Raw genomic sequence first — 23,185 nt, 5'->3', positions numbered from 1 at the left:
CCTCCCTTCCCACCAAAGGTGGTTCCTATTTTTCTACTTGCATTTTTTACCTGCTTTCGAACTGCTGGGTTGGCAGAAGCCGAGACAAGGAATGAGAGCTCCCTCTGTTACGCGGCACTAGGGATTCGAACCGCCAAACTGCTGACCTTTCTGACCGGCAAGCTCAGCGTCTTAGCCACCGCGTCCCCATGTATGAAGGACCCCTCTCCAAACTCTTTCCGTCAGGTTCCCTGTTAGTAGTAGTGGCACAGTTCCCATCCAGAGCAACCAACCACTCAGGATTCAGGCCAGAAAAATGGTCCTGATATTTTATTTGATAAAATACCTATTAAATAATCTAGGATGTGGAGACCGTCTTGTTAAGGTGAAGTGGCAACGTTTCAAGTTTTAACCACCGCTGGGGAAACCTTGACATGCACGTTTCTCAAAAACGCTCACTTCTGGTTTAATAATCCCCTGCCAACATTCTTCGTAGCCCTGGAGAGCCAGAAAAACCACAGGATTGGGACAGTTAGGGTTAAATTGGGGAGGGGGGGGGGAAGGAAGGCTTATTTATATCAAACAGCAACAGCACATTCGGTGTTTCAAGTTACACAGATCCATTTCTTTCTTTTTTTTAACAACACGAACACATAAATATGAAACAGAACTAATATACAGCTGTTCGTCGTGCCGAACTTGATAAACGGGAGCCCGGCGATGGTTCCTCGCATTCAGTCCATGCGCCCAGACCCCGCTTGGTTCACGAGGTCTGGCACTGGACCCCCGTCCTCGGGCCTTCCTCGTCCTCTTCGTAGGCTTCACCGTGGTTTCGGTAAGTTCGTTCTTTGGGGTCGAATTCGACCAGGTCGACTTGATCCATGTCTTCGGAAACCATCACTTCCTCCCGGGGAGGCAGCAGAGCTTCTAAGAGAGGGAGCTGATCGTTGGAAAGCCAGTGATGCTCGGGGAAGGCAACCTGGGGGAGAAAAGGGGGAGAATTCGAACTCGAGTCAAGCGTGGCCAGAATTGCCCCAGGCCTGACTCGTTTGGGCCAAGCCGTAATCGGTTCAGTTTTATGGAAGAAACCTTGAAGCGGGTGGATTCGCTTGCCTGAAATGGTGTAGGACAGTGATGGTGAACCTTTTGGGCACCAAGAACCCAAAGTGGAACATGTGCATATGTGTGCATGCCGGAAACCCAAAGACCAACCGGCTGATGCCGGTTGACTTGAGAGACCGCCTCCTGCCGATTACCTCCCTTCGACCAATTAGATCGCACAGACTGGGCCTCCTCCGAATTCCATCTGCCAGTCAATGTCGACTGGCGACTACACGGAGGAGAGCCTTTTCTGTTGCAGCTCCGACCCTGTGGAACGATCTCCCCGTTGAGATTCGTACCCTCACCACCATCCAGACCTTCCGCGCAGCCCTCAAGATCTGGCTCTCCCAGCAGGCCTGGGGATAGGTTTCCAAGTTACCCGCCCGAGTGTTGATTGCTGAATGAAAGTTGTGTTTTATTATTTTTTCTTTGTTCACATTTTGTTTTGTCTTTTGATACTGCACCCCCTTCCCTTGTGATTGTAAGCTGCCCTGAGTCCCCTCAGGGAAAAGGGCGGCCTATAAATTTTAATAAATGAAATGAAATGAAATGAAATGATGCGCACATACCTATTTTTTTGGCATGTACTGTTTTCAGGCTATTTTCTGGGCCGTTTTTGGGCTTGAAAACGGCCCGAAAAACCATCTATTTTTTAAACCAGAAGAGCAGACATAGGTTTGCCATCACGGGTGTAGGATCTCCTGCTTGAGCATGGGGCTGGACTAGAAGACCTCCAAGGTCCCTTCCAGCTTCTATTCTGATTTTGAATTCAGGCTAACCCCCCCCCACACACACACAAACAAGCAGCTCAGAGATTCATCACGATGTACAAACTCCATCGCTGATCATTCGACTCTTAATCTGGTAAATACGCGGCTGCTGTTTATAGCTTTTCTTCACCGCGATCGAAAACCCTCATGTTTCCTCCCCAAAGCCGAGCCCGGCAGGGCTTCACAGCAGGCCCAGATAATTCAAGGCACCAACCCCCAAACTTTAGTTGCTAATTATCAGCCCACCCTCCGTCCCTGCGTTAAAGAATCCTTGCTCACCAGAAACTGGATGATTAAAGAACCTTTTTCCAAGGGAGATTTATAAATCGGCATCCCTTCGTTTACGATGCTCTTAATGTCTCCGTGCTTGATCACTTCACCTGTTGGAAGAGCCAGGGTTACACCGGGTCTAAAACGTAAATGCAGCTCAACATTTACGCACAAACGCAGCCCAACGAAGGGGCCGAGCCCACCTGGTTTGGAGGATATTAAAAGGACCCTGTCATCCAGCGTCTCCACGGTCTTCTTGAAGCCGCACAAGGCCTCCGTCAGCTGGATTTTCATTTTCATCACTAGGTCGTTGCCTCTCCTCTGATATACAGAGTGGTCTTTCTGATCCAGGACAATAATGACGTCTCCCGGTTCTAGGTCAGGTTCCTGATCACCTTCTCCGTGAAAGACAAGTTTCTGGCCATCTTTCATACCTAGAAAACAGAAGAGAAAACAAACTGTGTCCAGAGGACGATGGAAGGACTCCCTGGAGACACATGAACACCTGAAGAACAACCAAGGGATCCACTTCAAATCAACTGACTCAACTGCCACTATGGGGAGAAGGGTGTGTGTGTGTTGGAGGTGGTGGGGGAATGTCTTGATCACAAGCGAGATATTTCTGTGCAATGTTCTTCCAATGATCAGGATTTTTGATGCAATTGCAACGGAGCACCTTCACACTCTTAGAATAGAGTAACAGAGTAGGAAGGGACCTTGGAGGTCTTCTAATCCAACCCCCTGCCTGGGCAGGAAACCCTACACCACTTCAGATAAATGGTTATCCAACCTCTTCTTAAAGACTTCCAGTGTTGGAGCATTCACAACTTCTGGAGGCAATTTCTGTTCCCCTGATTAATTGTTCTAACTGTCAGGAAATTCCTCCTTAGTTCTAGGTTGCTTCTCTCCTTGATTAGTTTCCACCCATTGCTTCTTGTCCTGCCCTCAGGTGCTTTGGAGAATAGTTTGACTCCCTCTTCTTTGGGGCAGCCCCTGAGATATTGGAAGACTACTATCATGTCTCCCCTGGTCCTTCTTTTCATTAAACTAGACCTACCCAGTTCCTGCAACCGTTCTTTATATGTTTTAGCCTCCAGTCCCCTAATCCTCTTTCTTGCTCTTCTCTGCACTCTTTCCAGAGTCTCCACATCTTTTCTACATCAATACAATACAATAGCAGAGTTGGAAGGGACCTTGGAGGTCTTCTAGTCCAACCCCCTGCCTAGGCAGGAAACCCTATACCATTTCAGACAAATGGTTATCCAACATCTTCTTAAGAACTTCCAGTGTTGGGGCATTCACAACTCCTGGAGGCAAGTTGTTCCACTGATTAATTGTTCTCACTGTCAAGAAATTTCTCCTCAGTTCTAAGTTGCTTCCCTCCTTGATTTAGTTTCCACCCATTGCTTCGTGTCCTGCCCTCAGGTGCCTTGGAGAATAGCTTGACTCCCACTTCTTTGGGGGAACCCCTGAGATATTGGAAGGCTGCTATCATGTCTCTTTTCATTAAACTAGACATGCCCAGTTCCCAGTTTTATTCATACATTCGTCTGTGTTTGCAAGTGAGGATGCAAAAGAACCGAAGGTTACGTTTGCCTGTCTGCATGTTACAACCCTAACCTTAAATTTCAGGGACCTGCGGTTGAACAGGAATTGAGGGGAGCCTGCTTGGCATACACCAACCATTACTACGAGGAACCCAAATTTGGTTCTGAGGAGCGCCAAAAACGGCCTTTCGCGACAATAGGTGCAGTTTTGCCACTTTAAAAGTTTACTTCTCACAGAACAGCGAGACCAAAATGAGGCAGGGGCTGCTGGGATTCAAAAGCCCCCCGTACTTAAGGAGACAAAGATTTTAGCCTCTGAGGTTCGCTACAATAACTGGGCTCTACAGCTGTCTCCCACACACACCCCTGGCCACATTCTACCTCTTCACCTTTATCGATGTGGATTTCGATGATTTTCTTCTCTCTAACCACCTTGTTGCCGCTGCAGTTGGTACACCTGTCCTTGGGGTTTATCCGTTCCCCTTGGCCTTTGCAGTCCGGACACACGGTCTGGATCTGTTGCACCATGCCGGGCCCAATCTGCTGGACCAACACCTGAACGCCTCGCCCTTTGCAGGTGGGGCATTTTTCTACGGCCCCCTTTTTCCCACCGTAACCTTGGAAAAAGAAGAAAAAAAACACACACGGATATAAAAATGGGTTTTGTTCGGCTCTCCTAATTGAATGCTGATGAATAGGGTTTCCAGCAGTCCCCTCTGTGTGAACGGGATTAAGTCTGCGTTAGAGCTAAAATTCAGGGGAGACAGACCTGCATTTCAGTCGATACACAGTTACTGTACTTTTCGGAGTATAGCATGCACTTTTTTCCTCCCTAAAAGTGGGTGAAAATTGTGGTGTGTCTTATACACGGGATGTTGCCGAATCCCCGCCAACTCCACAGTGCTGAATGGGCGATGCTAGCGGTGAACAGGCTGTGGCAAACAGGCCATGCTGACAGCAAATGGGCAGCAGCGAATCAGCCACACCAAACAGGCCAGGTGAATACTGAATGGATGCTGGGAGGCAAAGGCAGGTTCCCTCCCACTTTTCCTTCCCCCAAAAGGTAGGTGAGTCTTATACTCTGAAAAATATGGTATGCCTCTTCGTAAAACTAGGGATATTTATACATTCTGAAAAAAAAAAACTAAGAAAATTGCCTTATTTGGCCTATCAAGTTTGACCAAAGTATTAAGCAAAACTTATCCATTTACTTTCAATTTATGATATTTGCAAATGGTTCTGAAAAGCTGTGTGTGTGGAATCCTCTTGTTAAGAGGACGGTACGAAATTTCCCAAACCGGAGGAGCTCTCGCAAAGAAGATTAGGGTCTACTTTCTAAACAGATCTGTTTTATTTTTGTTAATGCTTCTCTTTAATGGCAACGTTCTGTTACTACGCTAGTTTTACTGAGGCCTCTGAAAAAGCTGGATTCTTTTTCAGAGGAAAAATATATATATATATATATCCCAGCAGATTTCATTTGCCGTGTTAGATCAAGGCAGCATCCGCGAGATGAATCTTAACACAAATATAGACCAATGATCTATTCCTGTGGTTGGATTAAACGTCTCTGGCGAGTCACAGCGCCACAAAACCTGCTTAACTTGAAAGACAGCTGGTGTCTTAAAATGTTCTGTATGGAATGGTCAGCATTTTCGGTCAAGGAGGCAAGAGCAGTTCGTAAAATCCCTGAGAAGGGGCCAGCTTTTGTACTCAATTCTTTTAGCCATCTGAGAAATTATTTACCTTTGCACTTGTCACAGATAACGTTCTTCTGAAGGGCCAGTTTCCTTGTGGCTCCCATGTACAAGTCTTCCAGAGTGATGCTCAACTGATGGACCACATTCTTACCTGATTAAAACATAAGTGCAGACAATTAACAATAGCCAAGGTGCATTTCAGATTTTCCAGCAGAGCTACCGGTGCCCCAAACAAGGCAGCCCCCACCCTTTGCAGAAAAGTTAGGCAATGAAAACCATTGCCCCATGGCTAATGTTGCAATAAAATTTATCTCCCGGATTATTTCTCCAAAGCAGTGCATTCACTCGTCTGGTTGATCATTTCTCAAGCAGAACTGAAACTGCAAAACTCATGTCTGATTCCACCTTTTTCCTGGGGAACTCATTAACATGGGAAAAGTACCCAGAATTTTCAACGTCCAGACAGAAAACCAAACTGCCATGATTTTATTATAGCGGGGATTCTTGGCAATTTTATGAGTTGTGGTCAAGCTGTCTGAGGAATCCCGAGAGTTGAAGTCCACAAGTCCTAAAATTGCCATGGTTGGAGACCCTTGTATTAGAATATTTAGCTTTGCAATTCTCTCCCCTGCAAACCACTTGGGCTCTGAATAAGTCATCTGTATTGAAGCGTGATCAACATTTGCTCTAAAAAAATAAAAATAAAGTACCTTTCCCCCCCAAAAGAGGCTGAAAACCTGGGTACACTGAATACAGCATTTCTGGCCTCCCAAAACCCTGCCCCCTTCATCAAAATGGCAGTGCAGAGCCTTTAGGAGGCTTTCAGAGAGCTCCTGGGGGCTGGGGAGGGCAAAAATGAGCGAAAAATGGGCAAAAAAATGTTTTTTGCTCAATTTTGCCCCCCACAGCCCCCAAAAGCACTCGATAAGCCTCCTAAAGGCTATGCATGCCCCTTTTTTGTGCAAAAAATGGGCCCGTTTTCACGAAAACGGGCGTTTTAGGGAGGTCTGCAGAGTGCAAAAGCTTTTTTTTTTTTTAATTGCCTCTTCAAAACCTTGGTGCATCTTATACTCCGATGCGTCTTATACTCTGAAAAACATGGTACTTTTTTCTGCGTGGTTATTGACATAGAACGTGTTATAACCTCTCCAGTTTCCCCCCCAAGGCTTGAACGGAAACGAGGCCACTTTAAAACACAAGCCCCCTACCTCTCCTTTCTCGATTCATCCGGCCAGCGCCGCCAAAGAACATGTCGAAGATGTCCATGGGCGAAGAGAAATTGCCGCCGCTCACGCTGCCTTCCTTAATGGCTTGTTCGCCACCTTGGTCATAGAGATCTCGCCTCTTCGGATCCGACAGGACCTCGTAGGCCTGGGAAATGAGCTTAAACTAAGAGAGAGAGAAAAAGACCCTCTGAATAACTGGCTGGCACACAGGGAAAGCTCACCTTTTTAAAAAAAAAAACGTCTGAACCTCTAGCCATGAGAATAGCACACCATCCACATTGCAGATTTTTTAAAAGGTGTAGATCTCAAGCTCCCTACGTTTCCTAAAGTGCCCATTTTGTGGTGCTCAGAGCTCCTCCTGGCTATGCCTGCTGAAAACGTGAGTTAATACCCCTCAATTTTCCAGGGGAAAATATATATAGAGCGGCTTAAATAATGGCTTAAATGCCAAGGGAATCTTGCTTGCACCCCCCTCTGAAATGTTAAAACACAGCTCCAAACCAGAACTGTGACATTTTAGAGGGGGGTCCCTTCTGCCTGGTTTCGGAGGGTCCAGAGTGAGGGTTTTTCATATTAAGTGAATACTCATTTGGAAGCTTCTTGCAAGCCAGCATGAAAAATAAAAGAGATGGGTAAACAGATTCCGGTGCTTACGTCAAAAACATCTGGAAGATCTGTGACTGTCCACCTCCAGCTAAGCGCATGTGTGCGCAGTTGTGTGCTTGCGTCTACATCTGTTTGCAGAGATACCCAGGAGGTGATTTAGAGAGACAGTACTTCCAGTGCAGACTTTTGAGTGGACAATAACGGACCAAGGAACAGGCTGAGTTTTCCTTTACTTTCTCCATTTATTTGTGCCGCACAAAATGAAGCCATGGGCTCCTGTTCCTCAACTTTGAAGACAACGGTGTTAACACCAGTTTTCTCCTTATAGCAAATACTCTAATGGCATCTGAACATTAGTTAAGTCCTCCAATGTCCCCTCCTTCGCATCCTTTCCCTCTTGGGTCTGCTTCTTAGTTACAGGGAAGAGCCTAGTAGGAATCTCGTCATTGGTCAAGGGAAGCCTCTCGGGATTTTAAATTCCCCAGTTTCTGTTTGCATTCCACGTCTCCTGTTGTGATATCAGTAGCTAGAAACAAATCCAGTAAGTGTGAAGATATATGCACAAGGTTTGCTCCCGTGGAGCATCAGCCAAAGACACTTTTTGCTAACGTGGGAAATGTGTTGCTTGGTAGGAAAGACTGATTCGTAGGAGAATGATTCGCCTGGGAGAAGATCCAAAATTGCATCTTATTTTTCTCTAATGCAATCACCACTAGTTATATATAAATATATTGGCAGAATTGAATTTTCAGTCCAGTACCAGTGCCTGTACCTTAAATTGAAAATTCAGTCCTGCCAACTTTGGCCATTTCTGTAAATGGAAACATCAAATTCTACTTACTCCAAAGGTGGAAGATGTTCCTTTTTCTGGCTGCAATAATGTTTTATCTTGCTCCTGTTTCTCTATTATGAAATGTTCACTGCTGCTATAGCTATAAATATACTATCCAACTGGACAGTGGATTTAATCAAGTTACGATTTCATTATCCTCTGCAACTTGCTTAATGCAATGGCCCTGGATATACAATGATTTTAATTTTGGGATTAAAAAAATGTTTGAAGTATTTCAGGTTGGCCCGTTATCAACCCTTTGGATCCCACCTCAAAAGCGTGGGATTAAATGTATATACATCATCATCATCATCCAAGACTATTAAGCCAACCTGTTCTTATGCAATGTTGAGTGGGATTTGTATTACAGGAAACACATTCCTACATGAGAAAACTTAGAAGAACTGGCTAAAGCAGTTCCATGAAATAGCTTTCATCTTCCCAGCCTCAAAGCAACTATTCCCTTTTCAAAGTTTCCATCGTGCATTGTTAGGATTCTTTGGATACCCGTTTTTTGGAGTATAAGACGCACCAAGATTTTGAAAAGGTAAATTAAAAAAAAAAGTTTTTGCACTCTGCTGACCTCCCAAATCCTCTGCACGCCTCATTTTTTGTGAAAAACGGGGCATGCTGAGAGCTCCTGGGGGCTAGGGCAAAAACGAGCAAATAATGGCCCATTTTTTGCCAAAAACAGGGCATAGATAGGATTTTGGAGGCTTGTGGAGTGTTCCTGGGGGCTGTGGGGCAAAAATAAGCAAAACCTGGCCCATTTTTTTGCTCATTTTTTCCCTCCCCAGCCTCCAAGAACACTCTACAAGCCTCCCAAAGCCTCTGCACATCTATTTTTGCAAAGGGGGGCAGGGTTTCGGGAGGCCAAAAATGCTGTATTCAGTGTATAAGACACACCCAGATTTTCACCCTCTTTTGGGGAAAAAAGGTACATCTTATACTCCGAAAAATATGGTAATAAACATGCCGGCATTTCCTTCAAATTTGGCGTGTCCACCCAGGAAAAGACTGAATTCAACGCTTTTGCATTACGCACCTTGGCTCAAAAATAAACTCTCTTGAATTCAGCGGGACTATTTCTGAGTTATGTACGCTATGAAACTGCAGCCTCTGACGGGACAGGTAATGCAGCTTTGCATCACGGCCCAGGCGTGCACCGCAGGCTGTGATCACAAAGGCTGCTACACCGTGTTACAGCAAAACCGCAGTCAACCACTGTTTTACTTATACTCCAAAGAAACTGGATGTTGTGTCTGGCACTCGAGCCAAGTACCAAATGCGTCTCTACCGTACAAAAAAATGTTTCCTGCCAAAAGTACAAACAAACTCCCATTTCCAGACAGGAAGGCCATTTTAATCAGTGCTGAAATGAAAATATGCACATGTGACACGTTTGATAGATTTTATTCATTTGAAATTAACACGTTTTTTTTCCTCGTACAGAAATGTTGCAAGTGTGGTTGCTAAAAACACCCCCCCCCCCTCAAATTGTTTTGTGACCCAACATCAGCATGTTAAAGACTCGCTTTCTAGCTGAAAACTAAAAGTTCATGCATAACTTATGCATACATCAATTAACTTTTCCCCTCTACAGTGCGTTGCCAGTGCGAAGCTTAAAAACATGTTGTTCGTATTTGTTGCTTTTCCGCCAGTCCTTTTAGATATAAATCAGACTCTCGAACATATGAAACAAATGAAAAAGACTCTTTTAAACCTACTGGATATTTTGAACCAGGTTCCCAGGTAAAATTGTAATGCTGGCTGCACCCATTATTTAAAAAATAATTACTTGAGAGACCGCCTGCTGCCAATTACCTCCCAAAGACCCATTAGATCACGCAGGGCTGGCTTCCTCCGGGTTCCGTCTACCAGCCAATGCCATCTGGCTACCACCCGGGGGAGGGCCTTCTCTGTGGCAGCTCCGGCCCTCTGGAACGAACTCCCCGCAGAGATTCGGACCCTCACCTCTCTCCAGGCCTTCCGAAAAGCCGTCAAAACCTGGCTGTGCCGGCAGGCCTGGGGTTGATGAGTTCCCCTCCCCCCTCGACTTGTGTGGCTGTGAGATTCTTGGCTATTTTAACTACTTGTATTGTATTCTGTGTTCCCTTTCCCCCTTTGAGTTGTTCGCCGCCCTGAGTCCCTCCCGGAATAGGGCGGCATATAAATAAAACAAATCTCAATAATTACGCTCTGCTTTTCTGTCAAATGTAAAGCTCAACAGTCTGGTAAGGATAATTGCCTAATAGGACAAGATTATTTTTCAGGCAGTTAGGATGTCTTAGGAAAGCCCTCCAGGTCTCAATTAAGGATGTACTCCAACTCCCATCGGAACCAACCTGGTTGACCTCTCATCAGAAGCAACGGTTACATTTCCTGATACACGCCAAGTCCTCAAAACTTACTGTTTGGGAGTTTGATTTCTGTCGCTAAAGCAGTCATAGAATGAGACTGCATAGCTTAAGAGGCAGAAGCCAGCAGGAGGTTGCAAATCGGATTTGCCTACCAACTGCAATGGACACTGCTGAAAACTGCTGTCACTTGTCAGCGCAATCACACGATGTCGCACGTTACAACTGCTTCAGTTGCTGGACAATTCTATGGACTACACAAGGCAAGAATCGGGTTAGAGGGGGCTGATTGTCCTATGCAATCTGTTCGAACAGAGGTCCATCCTGAAAGCACCAATACCAATTTTAGGGCGCTCTGAGCTTGGTTGTCTTGCAAAAGTTTCATGGCCCAACTGGGTCAAATCATCAGTATGCTACAGCCCTGGACACTGATGATGTTACCTAGTTGGGTCATAAAATGCCTGCAAGAAAACTGTAGCCCCACCGTCCAATCCCGAGCTACAGATATTCTCTTCCATAGGCAGCAATTTTTTGGGGTGAACTCTTGCGTCTCCTTACTACAAATATAGTCGGTCGATTGTACGGATTACACGGCAAAGGCACATTTGGGTCCTGGATGCCAAAGACGACCCCAAAGTGTCTGTCCCCATCTAACTTCAGCTCATACCCGCTCGCCCTCGCTGGGGTTCTTGTCAGGATGGTACTTCAATGCTAACTTGCGGTAGGCACGCTTAATTTCATCGGAGGTGGCGTTGGGTTTCACTCCCAGAGTGTCGTAATAACCGGTTTCCTTCACCATGGTTGCCTAAGAGAGGGCGAGAGAAACAAAAGAAACAAACCATTCACTTCATGCCTCGGCTCCAATATTTCAAATTCAATATTCTTTTTGTTTATTGGAAGGGAATTTTTCCCTTGGTTCACAAACAAAACCCTAGTTTTCTGTGACGGTCTAGATCGGGAGAGATCCAACTTTGGCACCTTTTGGATTTCATGCTGTCTGGGGAATTCTGGGAGTTGAAGGCCACAGGTCTTCGAGTTGCCAAGGTTGGACACCCACAGGAAAACCCGCATTCTGTATTTTCTTTAAGCAACCTTCAACAAATTAACAATTCCTTGCATAAATAACCATCCCTTAATGAGTGGCCTCTTTTCCTTGTTGTGAAACATGTTATGCATTGTTCCCGGGGGGAAAAAAGCCAGCTTGCTCATCTCAAATGCTTATCTTGCTGTTGAAATTGGGGAGAAAAAAACCATCCTGACCTGGATGCCTAAAAGCAAAAAATGAGCAACTTTTGGCGTGGGGATGTGTGGACAGTGAGAAGTCTTGCATTTATGGCTCCATTATTTCATAAACTTGACTCACAAACTAAATCGCACAATAATCAGCCAGGGCAGCATATGCACACCACACTTAAAACTCTTTTTATTTATACCTCACATTATTTTTAAAAATTGCTCAAGGCAGCAAAGATACCCAATACTTCTATTTTCCCCACAACAAGGCCATGGAAAATGACAGGTGCACAGCATTTCAGCCCAAGGAACAGTCAGAAGCTTATAATAACTAGTTATGCACCAATTTAGAACTTAGAATAACTTTATTGTCCCTTTGAATGTACCCTAATCAAGCATACATTAAAAGGAAACTTTTGTTACATACAGCTCTCAAAGGGTCACCACCTCCAATATACCCTACATAAACATGACAAATTCAAAATTATGCATATGCCCACATATATTATAGACACAGAGAAACAACAGCTCTAGTTCGGATGGTACTACATGCGCATGGTGAGAAAAGAAATCTTGCAAGTTTAGCAGATGGATGGCATAGAGAACAAAGCGGGTTAGAGAATCAGGTAGTCCTGCTAGAAATATTTCGAAATCAACATTGTGTAACCCCCCCCCCCAAAAAAAATCTGTATTGTTTTTGATCAGCTACAGTTTATCACAATACACGTAGCTCTCTTGATTCCAAATCAGTGTAATACCAGATGGGCTGCAGATAACTTTAATAAATGATAATAAAACCAGCTCCTTTCCAGCCGCTGCACCCGAAGCTTTAAAAACAGATTAGGAATAATCTGCTTTTTCCAGGGAGCCTCTTCACTTTTTCCTGGCTTTCCCCTCGTCTTCCTAAAAACCCCAAATTCATCCAATGGGACTAGGATGGATGAGGAATTTTTCATCACTCACCTTCTGCCTCTTGAAAAAGCACCTTTGGGATGTTACCAAAAATATTTGGGATATTTTATCAGCCGAAAGTGACTGGACTTTCACCTGTCAAAAATGAGGTAGGGTCTCCTGCTTGGGCAGTTGGGGGGGGGGGGGGGTGTTGGGACTAGATGACCTACAAGGTCCCTTCCAATTCTGTTAATCTCGATTTTTGGGGGTTTTCTCCCAATTCTGGATGTATTATTAATATTGCAGCCTGGTCCCATTAGTATTCTTGTCCTTCCAATGAAAGGTCTCCTAGGACTTTTTTTTGGTGTGTTTTGGTGTGTGTTTTGGTGTGTGTTTTGGTGTGTGTGTGTGTGTGTGTCTTTCAGATGGGGGGGGAACCATTCAAACCCCCCCCCCCCCCGAAATTGCAATTCTGGCCAAAAAGGAAAACCCCCCTCCAATTTATATCAATATAACTGACTTTTCTGTCTGCTCGTCCCCTCCCTGAGAGCTTTACAACTCCCATGATCCCCAGCCAGAGCTCAAAATTTTAAAATAAAATAAAAAAAATTTCCGTTTGGACTACAATACCCATGTTCCCCAGTGCACAACCCCCAGCTCCTTGGGTCTACAAACCCCCATCATCCACAGCCGCCCGCCCACACCCCGGCTACAAGTGGAACCGCATCCTTTTCCCCCCACCATCACCCCCTACATTGAAGGGAGAGAGGGCGGATGATGGGATTTGTAGTCCAAGGTTCCACCTGCGCCCCCCCCCCCCCCCAAAAAAAATGCCATGATTCCGTGGATGCGACGTCCTTCTCGCCCTCCGGAGCTTCTCCTGCCCGGGCGACGATCACGGGCAGCCGCCTCCCCCCCCGCGTCTCACCTTACTTAGCCCGCCCGGGCGACGCGCGGCTCCACCGGTCGCGATTCTCTCGATCCTGGCGCGGCGGCTGCGGCGCTTTTATAGGCGCCGCCGCGAACTTTCTGGAACGCCGCCGCCGTGACGTCACGGCCAGACTCTAGAAACGTCTGGACGGAGCCTCGGCGGCCGGCGGGAGGCGGCCAATCGGCGCGCGGTGGGGGAACTGAGGAGGCGGGGCCGAGAGCAAGCGCGGCCACGCCCTCCTCGCCAACTCTTCGCCCGCTCGTCGCCAGGAAAAAAGCCCGCCTGAGTTACGCCGCCGGCGTAAAGTGGAGTGGGGGGGGGGGGGAAACAAATGGCGCTGCGGCCGCGTCAAAAGCCGTTTCGCTACGCTAGTGGCGTAGGGCCGCCTCAGTGCTCCTGGGGAGACTTTTCCTCAAGAAATCTTTTAAAATTCTGATATATATATATATATGTGTTGTTTTTTTTACAGACAATCCAGGCGAGGGCTGTTCCCCTGAGTGATCCCATCCAGGGCCTTAAGGTTGAAGGAGGGACTCAGGCGATACCCAATTTGCCCAGCCTGGCCAACCTCGCAGGGCTGTCTTGAACAAAAGTAGCAGCCTGCTTGGAGCTCTTCAATGCAATGCAAAAACAGAGCCCCAAATAATAAGAACAACAACATGGAACGCCTCCCCAACAAAGAGATATATTTTTTTAAAAGGAATTGGATCCAATTGCACGGGGCGCTTCTGGATGCAGTCTGCAATTGCCGTCGTTAAGCGAGGACCTAGTGACCGTAACTTATGGCTTCCTGCTGGCTTCCCCGTCGACTTTGCAAGAATTTGGGGAGACTGCAATTATGTGAGCCAGTGCAAGGCAATGTCAGAACTCCAAGGAGCCATTCTAAGTCCTCCTTCAAAGCCACCTGAACGAACGACTGAATGGATGGTCATAAACCGAGGACTGCCTGTATATTAGACCGACCTCATCCAGGACAGATCTAATTTTGGGGAATCTAGTTTCCTCCTTGAGGATACAAACTACAGGACCACCAAAACTGGCAGGGCATCCTGCTCCAAATAAACCATCAGCCACTCCTCCCCCCCCTAACCTCTGCCGGCATTGATGATGGTGCCAAGCTGGGTAATGAGATGCTTACAAACCAACCACTAACCGCAGCGCTGTCAACCTCAAGTGTCCAATATTCCCTTCTGTTGTGGCCCAGCAGGAGCCGTTGGAGCTGCCACCAGACTCCGACAGCGAGGGGCCCGAGGAGTCGGCTCTGGAGGATGTGGAGGACCCTGGACAGGGTTCCGACTCTGAGGGCTGGTTGGCCACCAGGAGGCACCTGAGCCTTGGACCAGTGGGGAGGAGACAAGGGAGAGTGATCCGGATGCCAGTAGTGAGTTGTTCCTGGATGCACGCCATCGAAGAGCTACTAGGCGTCAGGAACAATTACGCAATTACAGGAGGTGATTGTACTCAGCTGGTGGTCATTAGGCTCCTCTCCAGACTATAAAAAGGACTGTTGTGCACACGCCCCTCTTGCAGAAGTCAACGCATTGACTAAAGAGAACTCTTGTAACTAACTTGGCAGGCTGGATTGCTGCCAAGGTTTGTCTGAGTTGCTGCCAAGGTCCTTATCTGTTTGTTATGCTTGGTTTTCAGCCACCGAGGTTTTGGTTACTTGCTATTAAAGTACATTCCAGTTAAGCTTGTCTCGGCTTTCGTTACTAGACGGAGGAGGGGATCAGAACACCCTTCTATTGGGAGAAACCTTGCATGCCCCCCCCCAAGCTTTTATTCTAGAATCTGCAATTGCTTTATGAAGAAAATGGGATAATTATAAAAATGGAAAGAAACAGAGGAATTAGAAAGGAAAGTGCATGAAAGAAATGATAATTTTGCCTTACTGCGTAGCCACCCGCTTCTTTGGCTTCCTCGTTCTCCGTGGGACCCTCGCTAGTCTTTTTGTCCTCTGCGTTGGACTCCTTATTTTTTTTCTCTTCATTGGACTGATCTTTGGATTTCTTATCTTCCGATGACGACTGCCCAGCATTTTTTTTATCGTCTTTGGACTCCATGACTTCTGTTTAGGCATAAAAGTGGAGGAAAGACACAGAGGTTAGAAGAAGCGAAGCCAAGGGTTGTGTGGATTCACGAAGGAAGGTCAACGATCTCGAGATGTTGGCTACCTTGGTGCGTGTGGAAATCTGCTCCGGTTTTTAAGTGGAATGCGGAGCTTGGAGCTGCGGTTTCCATCTTGACTTTTTTTTGATTCCACCCCCATGGATGGCCGTTAACTTATTTTTAATTAACCCATTTTAATTAGGTTTTTTGTTTGTTTGTTTATTGGATTATATTCCGCCCTTCTCCCAAGGACTGAGGGCGGCGTACAACATTAAAAAAAAAACACATATTACAAAAGTTAAAAAAAAAATTAGAGTATCCAAAAAACAAACCCAATTAAGATTAACAATAACATTTAAAAAATTCGATTAAAATTAACAATAATCAATCATTTATTTTGTTCAGGCCAGGCTGGCTTGCTGGAAAAGCCAACTTTTTAGGGCGCGTCGGAAAGACCGGAGGTCAGGGATTATACGAAGCTCCGGGGGCAGCTCATTCCAGAGGGAAGGGGCTCCCACAGAGAAGGCTCTCCCCCTGGGGGTCGCTAGTCGACACTGTCTGGCTGACGGCACCCTGAGGAGGCCAACGCTGTGGGATCGCACTGGACGGTGGGAGGCTACCGGTGGCAATAGGTGGTCTCGCAGGTATCCTGGGCCTAAGCCATGGAGTGCTTTAGAGGTCATAATTAGTACCTTGAATCGCACCCGGAAGACAACCGGCAACCAGTGCAGGCCACCTAAAAGGGTTGTAACATGGGAGCACCTAGCTACCCCCATGATAACTCGCGCAGCCCCATTCTGGACCAGCTGAAGCCTCCGGGTGCACTTCAAGGGCAGCCCATGTAGAGAGCGTTACAGTAGTCCAGGCGAGAAAGGACGAGGGCATGAGTGACTGTGCACAGAGCATCCCGATCCAGGAAGGGGCGCAACTGACGTACCAGGTGAACCTGGTAAAAGGCCCCCCTGGTCACGGCCGTCAGGTGTTCTTCTAAACTAAGCCGCATATCCAGGAGGACCCCCAGATTGCGGGACCTCTCTGAGGGGGCTAAAATTTCTCCCCCTATCATCAAGATGGAACAAGATGCACAAATCAGGGTGACGGAAACCACAGCCACTCCGTCTTGGAGGGATTGAGCTTGAGCCTGTTCAAGCAACGACACTTAACAGCCCTTCCCTGTCATTTTGGCAAGGCACTTACCTGCATTGAATGCGCCAATTCATCTAAGGAGTGAAATGCTGGAAGACATTTCGGCCAACCTGGGAAGCAGAAGATGGAACAGTGTTGATCATTGAGGAGAGGCTGCTTCCGAAGAAAAGAAGCTGAGAAGATTCATCCTTCCACCGAGTAACCCATCAGAGAATTTTCCATCTATTTTTTTCTCTCTAGCCAACTGTCAAACGGAATTCATGGAATGTTGCTATCCTTGGTCATTATTGTTGCTTAGAAACACTCTTTCCCCCCCAACTCCTGCTGGTCTGATTTTCCTCTTCCTTCCATCATAGCGTGAACAATTCAAACTTCAGATAGTCCACAAACTTTCTGGGATTCTTCAAACTCCCTTTGATGGCCAGAAATGACCTGGTGCTTCATTCCACTTTTTGGGATAATCCAGAACTGGAAATGTACACCTCAAAAGAAGCCTTAGCACAATCACAAAAATAATTTAATATCAATTTTGTAATACACGCCACCGTCGAGTAATTTTACAACAACGACCATCCTGTATCATTTCAGCAGAGTTTATTTAAGGCCGAGGAAAAATAACATTGACAAAAATGCTATTCTTTTTCTTCTTAATAAAAGCAGCCTTTTTGCATTGGAAGCCCCCCTCCCCCCCAAAAAAAAAACCCTCCTTGTCAATCTCACCCCAAAATAGATGCGGCCAGTAGCCTTTAAAAAGCAGCTCATCTTTGTGTCATCAAATCGTAGTTTGTACATTGGCTGAAGGGCACGGATGCAGTTTTTGGAAGAAGGAACTCTATTTTTGTATGTATTACAATTGACTAGTTTCTAAAATGGAGAAGAATGATAAAGAGTATTGATGCTTTTAACTTTGGTGCTGGGGAAGACTTTTGAGAATATCCCAAAGGTGCTTTTTGTTTCATTTCTCATCCAAGAGCTGAAGAAGCTTCTTGGATGAGAAGCAAATGTCTTAAAGGGGGGGAAAAAAAAGTCTGATTGTGTCTTGGAAAAGCACCTTTGGGACAGCCATGACCTGAATGATGGACAATCTCCATTCACTTTTGAGAATACCAAGATGAACATTGGATCAACCAACCCGGAATATTTACTCAAGGGTCATATGACCAGGTTCAAATTATCCTGTTTTGAACGTATTAAGTGAAGACGCCATTCTCTGTAAGAGCTTCGGATGTTGGGAGAGATGGAAGAAGTAGAAGGCGGCGGCAACCAGAAGCAAGGATGGTGGGACTATATAATGGTGATGGGGAGACACTTGGAAGGCTGGAAAGACCAAGATGGGCGGATCATCATGGAGAAAATATAGATATGTGTTCTGTTCCCCCCTTCTCCGCTCGTTAACAGATGACAGGCAGACAAACGTAAAAGGAACTCACTTTATCAGTTCTCGGCTCAGACTGGCTGCGAGCCCAAAAATAAACATAAACAAAGTCTCTGACGAGATAACAGAATAGCAAACAAAAACTCTTACAAAGCAATGCACTTCTCCAAGTGTCTCCTTGAATCAGGGTTACAGAAGCCAATCACTTCTCCAAGTGTCTTTCAAATAAACCACGACCAATGATCAATGAATGTGGCATGCACGAATGAACGTTGACTCCTGCCACCAGAGCTTGGCACCATCCGTCCTTTTATCACCAGAAGACCCCACTTACGAGCCCCAAGCTGCATTGTCAATCTTGCATCCCGAAAAGACTCACAGGAGACGTCTGCTGAGTCACAACAGATATGTGACCTCTAGGAATCAACACTGACTTAAGAGATTTTCACATGATTAGCAGCAACAGGAGGAAACCAGAACGAAAGGTATAGGACCAGGTTACCTGCATGCTATTTAATATGATTTCATTTGATTTCTTTACCTATTTGATTTATGTATCTATCTGGGACTTCAACGCTTCCAGTGGGGCCGTTTTCCAGGTCCCTCCACCAAGGGAGGGTGATGTTCGGATCTAGAAGAGAAAGGGCTTTTTCTGTGGTGGCCCCCTCATTGATAGAAATCCCTCCCCAGAAAGGCTCAACAGGCAGCCTCACTATGCAGCATGTCCCTAGGCTTTGAGCAAGCAAAGCATGTAGTAATCAATAGAATGAGGGACATGGAGTTCCAAGAAGAACTAAATAGGTTGCCTCTCCACAGTAGGGACAGAATCAAACAGGGTGTGTGGGAATCGGCAAGATATCTAAATGACCTGATCTCCCCAAAACAAAGAATAGCTTTCTTCATAGCCAGGTTTAACCACTCTTCCTTCAGCACTCCTCCAGGGCAGGTGTAAGAGAACACCTATAGCAGAACACGTTTGTATATGTGGTAAAGGAGAAGTGGAAGATAATTCACACGTTCTATTACACTGCGAGCTATACAGAGCTTGTAGGTCTGCACATTTTCTCCCCTTGTTAGAGAGATTGCCAGGGAGGGCAGACAATTTTTATCTAGGCTTTCTCCTCCAGGACACTAACGGGTTACCACGTCTTGCAGTGGCAAAGTTCTGTGCTGCTGCAATGTCCATAAGAAAAAATTGGCTACAGAAGTATAGTTTGTCATCTGGTACCAATTATCTGGACATATCTCTAACAATCTTTGGACCATTGCATTTACTCCTATACTTAACAGCGTTTGCACCCAGGTAAACCAGGAAGTGACCCGAACAATCTGAGAACATGTATGTTATTTTCCACTTTTAGCGTCAATACTTTTTTAATTATATCTTAATGTCAGTACTTTTTAACATAGTGTAAAACTAATGTGTATTGCTGGTCTTTGACCGTAATAAAGATCTTACTTACTTACTTAATCACTATTGCAGCAATTGGGTCCCAGATAAAGGCCCCTTTATTCCCCTTCCCCCCTCCCTCGTTATTATATTTGGCTTTTTATTTGTATTGCCTGGTCGTTGCTGAATCCGTAGGGTGTTTCATCCTGCATTTTATCTGTCTAGTTTTCATTCCCAATGTTTTCCTTACACTGTTTCATTGCAAACCAACCTGAGAGCTTCAGATATGGGGTGGTTTAAAGTTTGAATGAATGAATGAATGAATGACTGAATGAATGAATGAATGAATGAATGAATGAATGAAATAAAAAAAAGAAAGAAGAAAAGGAAAGAAAGAAAGAAAGAAATTGTTATCTGTGCAATGGGAAATCAAAATACCGAAAGCTGAATCCTGATTTCATAATCAATTAACGGGCATTTGATATAACGCGGTTGTCGAAGTCCTTTTGTAACCACGTTGTCGGTTTTTGCCAGAAATGTAACTTCCTCCAGGGTCTACATCCATGACTCTGCCACTTCCAGTCCTCCCTTTGTGCCAAGGGGAATGTCTGATCACACACGTCATTGAGATTCTTCTCACGGAGGAAGAAAAAAGCACCGAATGAAAGGAAAGTTTGTCCTTGCTGAACACGAAGGAGTTTCTCCGCAAGTTGACCAGGAGAAGCTTTGGACACCCTCCTCCGATCTATCTCGCTGCGTGTCTGGTCAAGTTGACGCCCGTTGGATTCTTAACTAAAACCAGCACTTTGTGACTCCGGACTTCAATAAGAGTTGATGCCACTCTGCTTGTCTCTAAAGAATTGGGTCAGTTTGACGGGTTTTCTGAAGAAATAACTGCAGGAGGACAAAAGTGGACCGGAAATAAAGTAATCAGGTAAAATATGCCTGGAAATTGCTTTTCTTTCTTGAAAGATGGAGGCTGCATTGTACAGGTGCTTGTTTAGAAATAAGGATGTCAGGACTGTAACACATCAAACCAATAATAGCTTTTTGGAAGAAAAAAAAATTCAAAAGACTTGGGAAAAGTTTTGACCCACATTTCTTTGGTGGCGTTTAAACTGGGGCAGCAAGAAAGTTTTGTCCTTCTTGAATGGCAACTTTTGAGTTGTCTTTTGACAAATTGAACATAAAATAATTCAAGGGCTAAAATATAGGAATGCATGAATGTGTTTTCTATAAAAGTAGGAAAGTTGGGCTGAAACAGGGGCAGGGCGGGGGTGGGAGGGAAGCTGGATTCTGAAATAGAGAATAAGTGCAGCTTTTTTTTTTGGAAAGGAAACGACGTTCCAAAAAAGATACAGAGTTGTAATACTTGCTATTGGGGAAAAAAATAGATTTTTAAAAATATTCTTTGTTTGCAAAGAATAAATTCCCTTGTGAAAAAAGAGAGTAGATGCTGAGGTGCTAAAATGTTTTATCTATAGAACTTGCTTGAGAGAATATTGTTCTATGTTTCTAGCCTGCTTTAGATAAAAATATTGCCCCTTGCGATTTGTCCTTCTGAGAACTCTGAACTCTGCAAGCTATTAGCCACTGGAATTTTAAAGGGAGTTTTTAAATCTCCTTCCTTCCACAGAATTGTCAGAAGCCCAGAGCGTCTGAAAAGATTCTGGAATGAGTCTGGAAAAAGATTCAGGTAAGTGAATATCGGGATGAATTTGAATTGGTTTATTTGTGATACATTGAAGCAGACAGAAGATGGAATGGAATCTACTTTTGGGACATGATTCATGAGTTTCTTTCTACCTTGCATATTGCAAAGGCTCCCTTAGTGCTCTAAACCTGGTTGTTTTCCTTGCAGACGTTTCATTACCAAACTAGGTAACATCATCAGTGCCAGAAGTGAATGGGGATCTTGCATTTCCTTCTAGCACTGGTGATGTTACTTAGTTGGGTAATTCAACATCTACAGAAAAAACAACCAAGCTCAGGGAGACCTTGAACTACGACCTTGAAACTACGAATATTCTCGTTTATTAGCTCCTGCTCTCTTCTATAAATCAGTAAAATCAAATCCTCCTGGCTGTAGGATTATGATAGAAAGATTGAAAGAAAACAAGTTGTAAAGGAAAGAGGAAATCCAGAAAAATGCCGTCTTTATCTTCCTCACAAATACCTATTTGGTCCCAATGGAAAAGAAGAGCCAACACAGCTAGACTTTAGAGGGTTTTTTTTCCATCTCCAGATACTGTCACTGAATAATCTGCTCTTGTTTCCTAGCTCTTCTCTGGACCACATCAGCGGACGGGCAGGTAAAGCTGCGAAGGGACCCCACCTGCTCACAAGCGCCAATAACAATTCACCAGATGTTCCTAGACTCTCTAGAGAAATACAAGTCCCTCAACGCGTTAGCCAGCAAAAAGGAGGGGAAATGGGAAAAAAATTACTTTTGCGGAGTATTACGCCTCTCTCGGAAAGCAGCCAAGAGCTTCCTGAAGGTAAACTTTGGGTTTTTATAGTGTAGCCTTCATTTTCATGTACAAAATAAATACCCAATACCCACTGCGTAGTTTGGGATGACTGAGACTTATTTAAGTGAGTGCCCGTGCGTGAAATTTTATCTTTATTATTCAGAATGATCTAAACTGTTGCATTTTTGCAACATTTCTTATAAAGAATAATACTTCAGCAGGAATCCTGTGGCAGCCTCTGACCTAACAAACTTTTGGCATATACCACTTTTCTGTTTTCTCCTTCCTCTCCTTTTTCTCCCTCCTCCTCCTCCTCCTCCTATTTTGCAAATTGTGGGCCGACTGCCTTTTGAGCAACTGCAAAGATATTCAAGCCCTGATAATTTGGTCCTTCCCGTCTCATGAAGCCACAGCTGATTTGATAAGTGAAGACAGCCACCAATGTTCTTCTTTTTATTTTGACTAAGTGAGGCAAGTATTGTTCAAACAGCAGATAATCGCAAAGGGTTGGGAAAAGCAACAACAGCAGCTAAATCAGAGAACAGCCAGAAGTTGGCGGGGATAAGGATTCGGTGCTAAATGACCTAGAAATTATGCATGCCAAGCTAAATGAGAAAGGGGGGAGGGGGGAGAAATTAGCAAAGTTCACATCTGGGGGGTGCGGGGAAGACTTCCTCTTTCTTTCCAACAATGTTGACTGTATTGTTCCTTTTTTTCCCCCTCAAGCTCGGCCTGAACGATTCCACAGTGTTGCGATTCTGGTTTTAATTCTACAGAGTGGTTCATTTTGGCAGTAGGAGCTGTATTTGCTGGGTAAGGTTGGAAACGTCCCCGTTAGGATTTACAGGGAAAATGCGACACAAATAAACTGGCCAGGAAGATGGGCTGAGGTAGCTGATGGTTTAGCTGAAGCCCCTCTTGGCCAGCTTCAGGTGGGGAGAGCTGGAGGGGTACAGCAGGTCCCGAGATCAACAGGTTACAAGCCATTGGGTATTTATCCCAAGCAAGCTGCATTAAATGCAAAGGATGAGTGGAAAAAAAAATCTGCAAACTGCAGACAAGTCTTGATGCTTATATGGAATTGTCCATCAAGTTTTCATAAGCAAATTCCCACTGATTGTTAACTCTTTTAAAACCCAATATTTCCTAGGATATTTCATTTTCTGGGAGAGGGCTGGATGATAACTTCCCACACCTCTTAGTCTAGATCTGGGTTTTCAACTACTTGACTACTTGAAGATGTGTGAGCTT

General features: G+C 45.1%; 1 protein-coding gene across 2 annotated transcripts; it reads right to left on the bottom strand.

Moving 5' to 3' along the window:
• Positions 1-294: 294 nt before the first annotated feature.
• Positions 295-13,545, bottom strand: DNAJA4 (DnaJ heat shock protein family (Hsp40) member A4). 2 transcript variants are annotated; one of them, XM_032232819.1, is made up of 8 exons: positions 13,441-13,545; positions 11,056-11,193; positions 6,576-6,756; positions 5,414-5,518; positions 4,057-4,284; positions 2,324-2,554; positions 2,130-2,230; positions 295-958 (listed from the first exon to the last, which is right to left on the bottom strand). In XM_032232819.1, exons 2-8 carry the CDS (start codon positions 11,185-11,187, stop codon positions 743-745), a joined length of 1,194 nt encoding a protein of 397 aa, XP_032088710.1. In that variant the 5' UTR covers positions 11,188-11,193; positions 13,441-13,545; the 3' UTR covers positions 295-742. The 2 variants fall into 2 exon arrangements, with proteins under 2 accessions (XP_032088710.1, XP_032088709.1); XM_032232818.1 differs by having other exon boundaries at positions 2,130-2,554.
• Positions 13,546-23,185: the final 9,640 nt, after the last annotated feature.

The sequence above is a fragment of the Thamnophis elegans genome, chromosome 16 (genome assembly GCF_009769535.1).
Source record: "Thamnophis elegans isolate rThaEle1 chromosome 16, rThaEle1.pri, whole genome shotgun sequence".
Lineage (NCBI taxonomy): Eukaryota > Metazoa > Chordata > Lepidosauria > Squamata > Colubridae > Thamnophis > Thamnophis elegans.
This window is presented reverse-complemented; position numbering and strand designations above follow the sequence as displayed.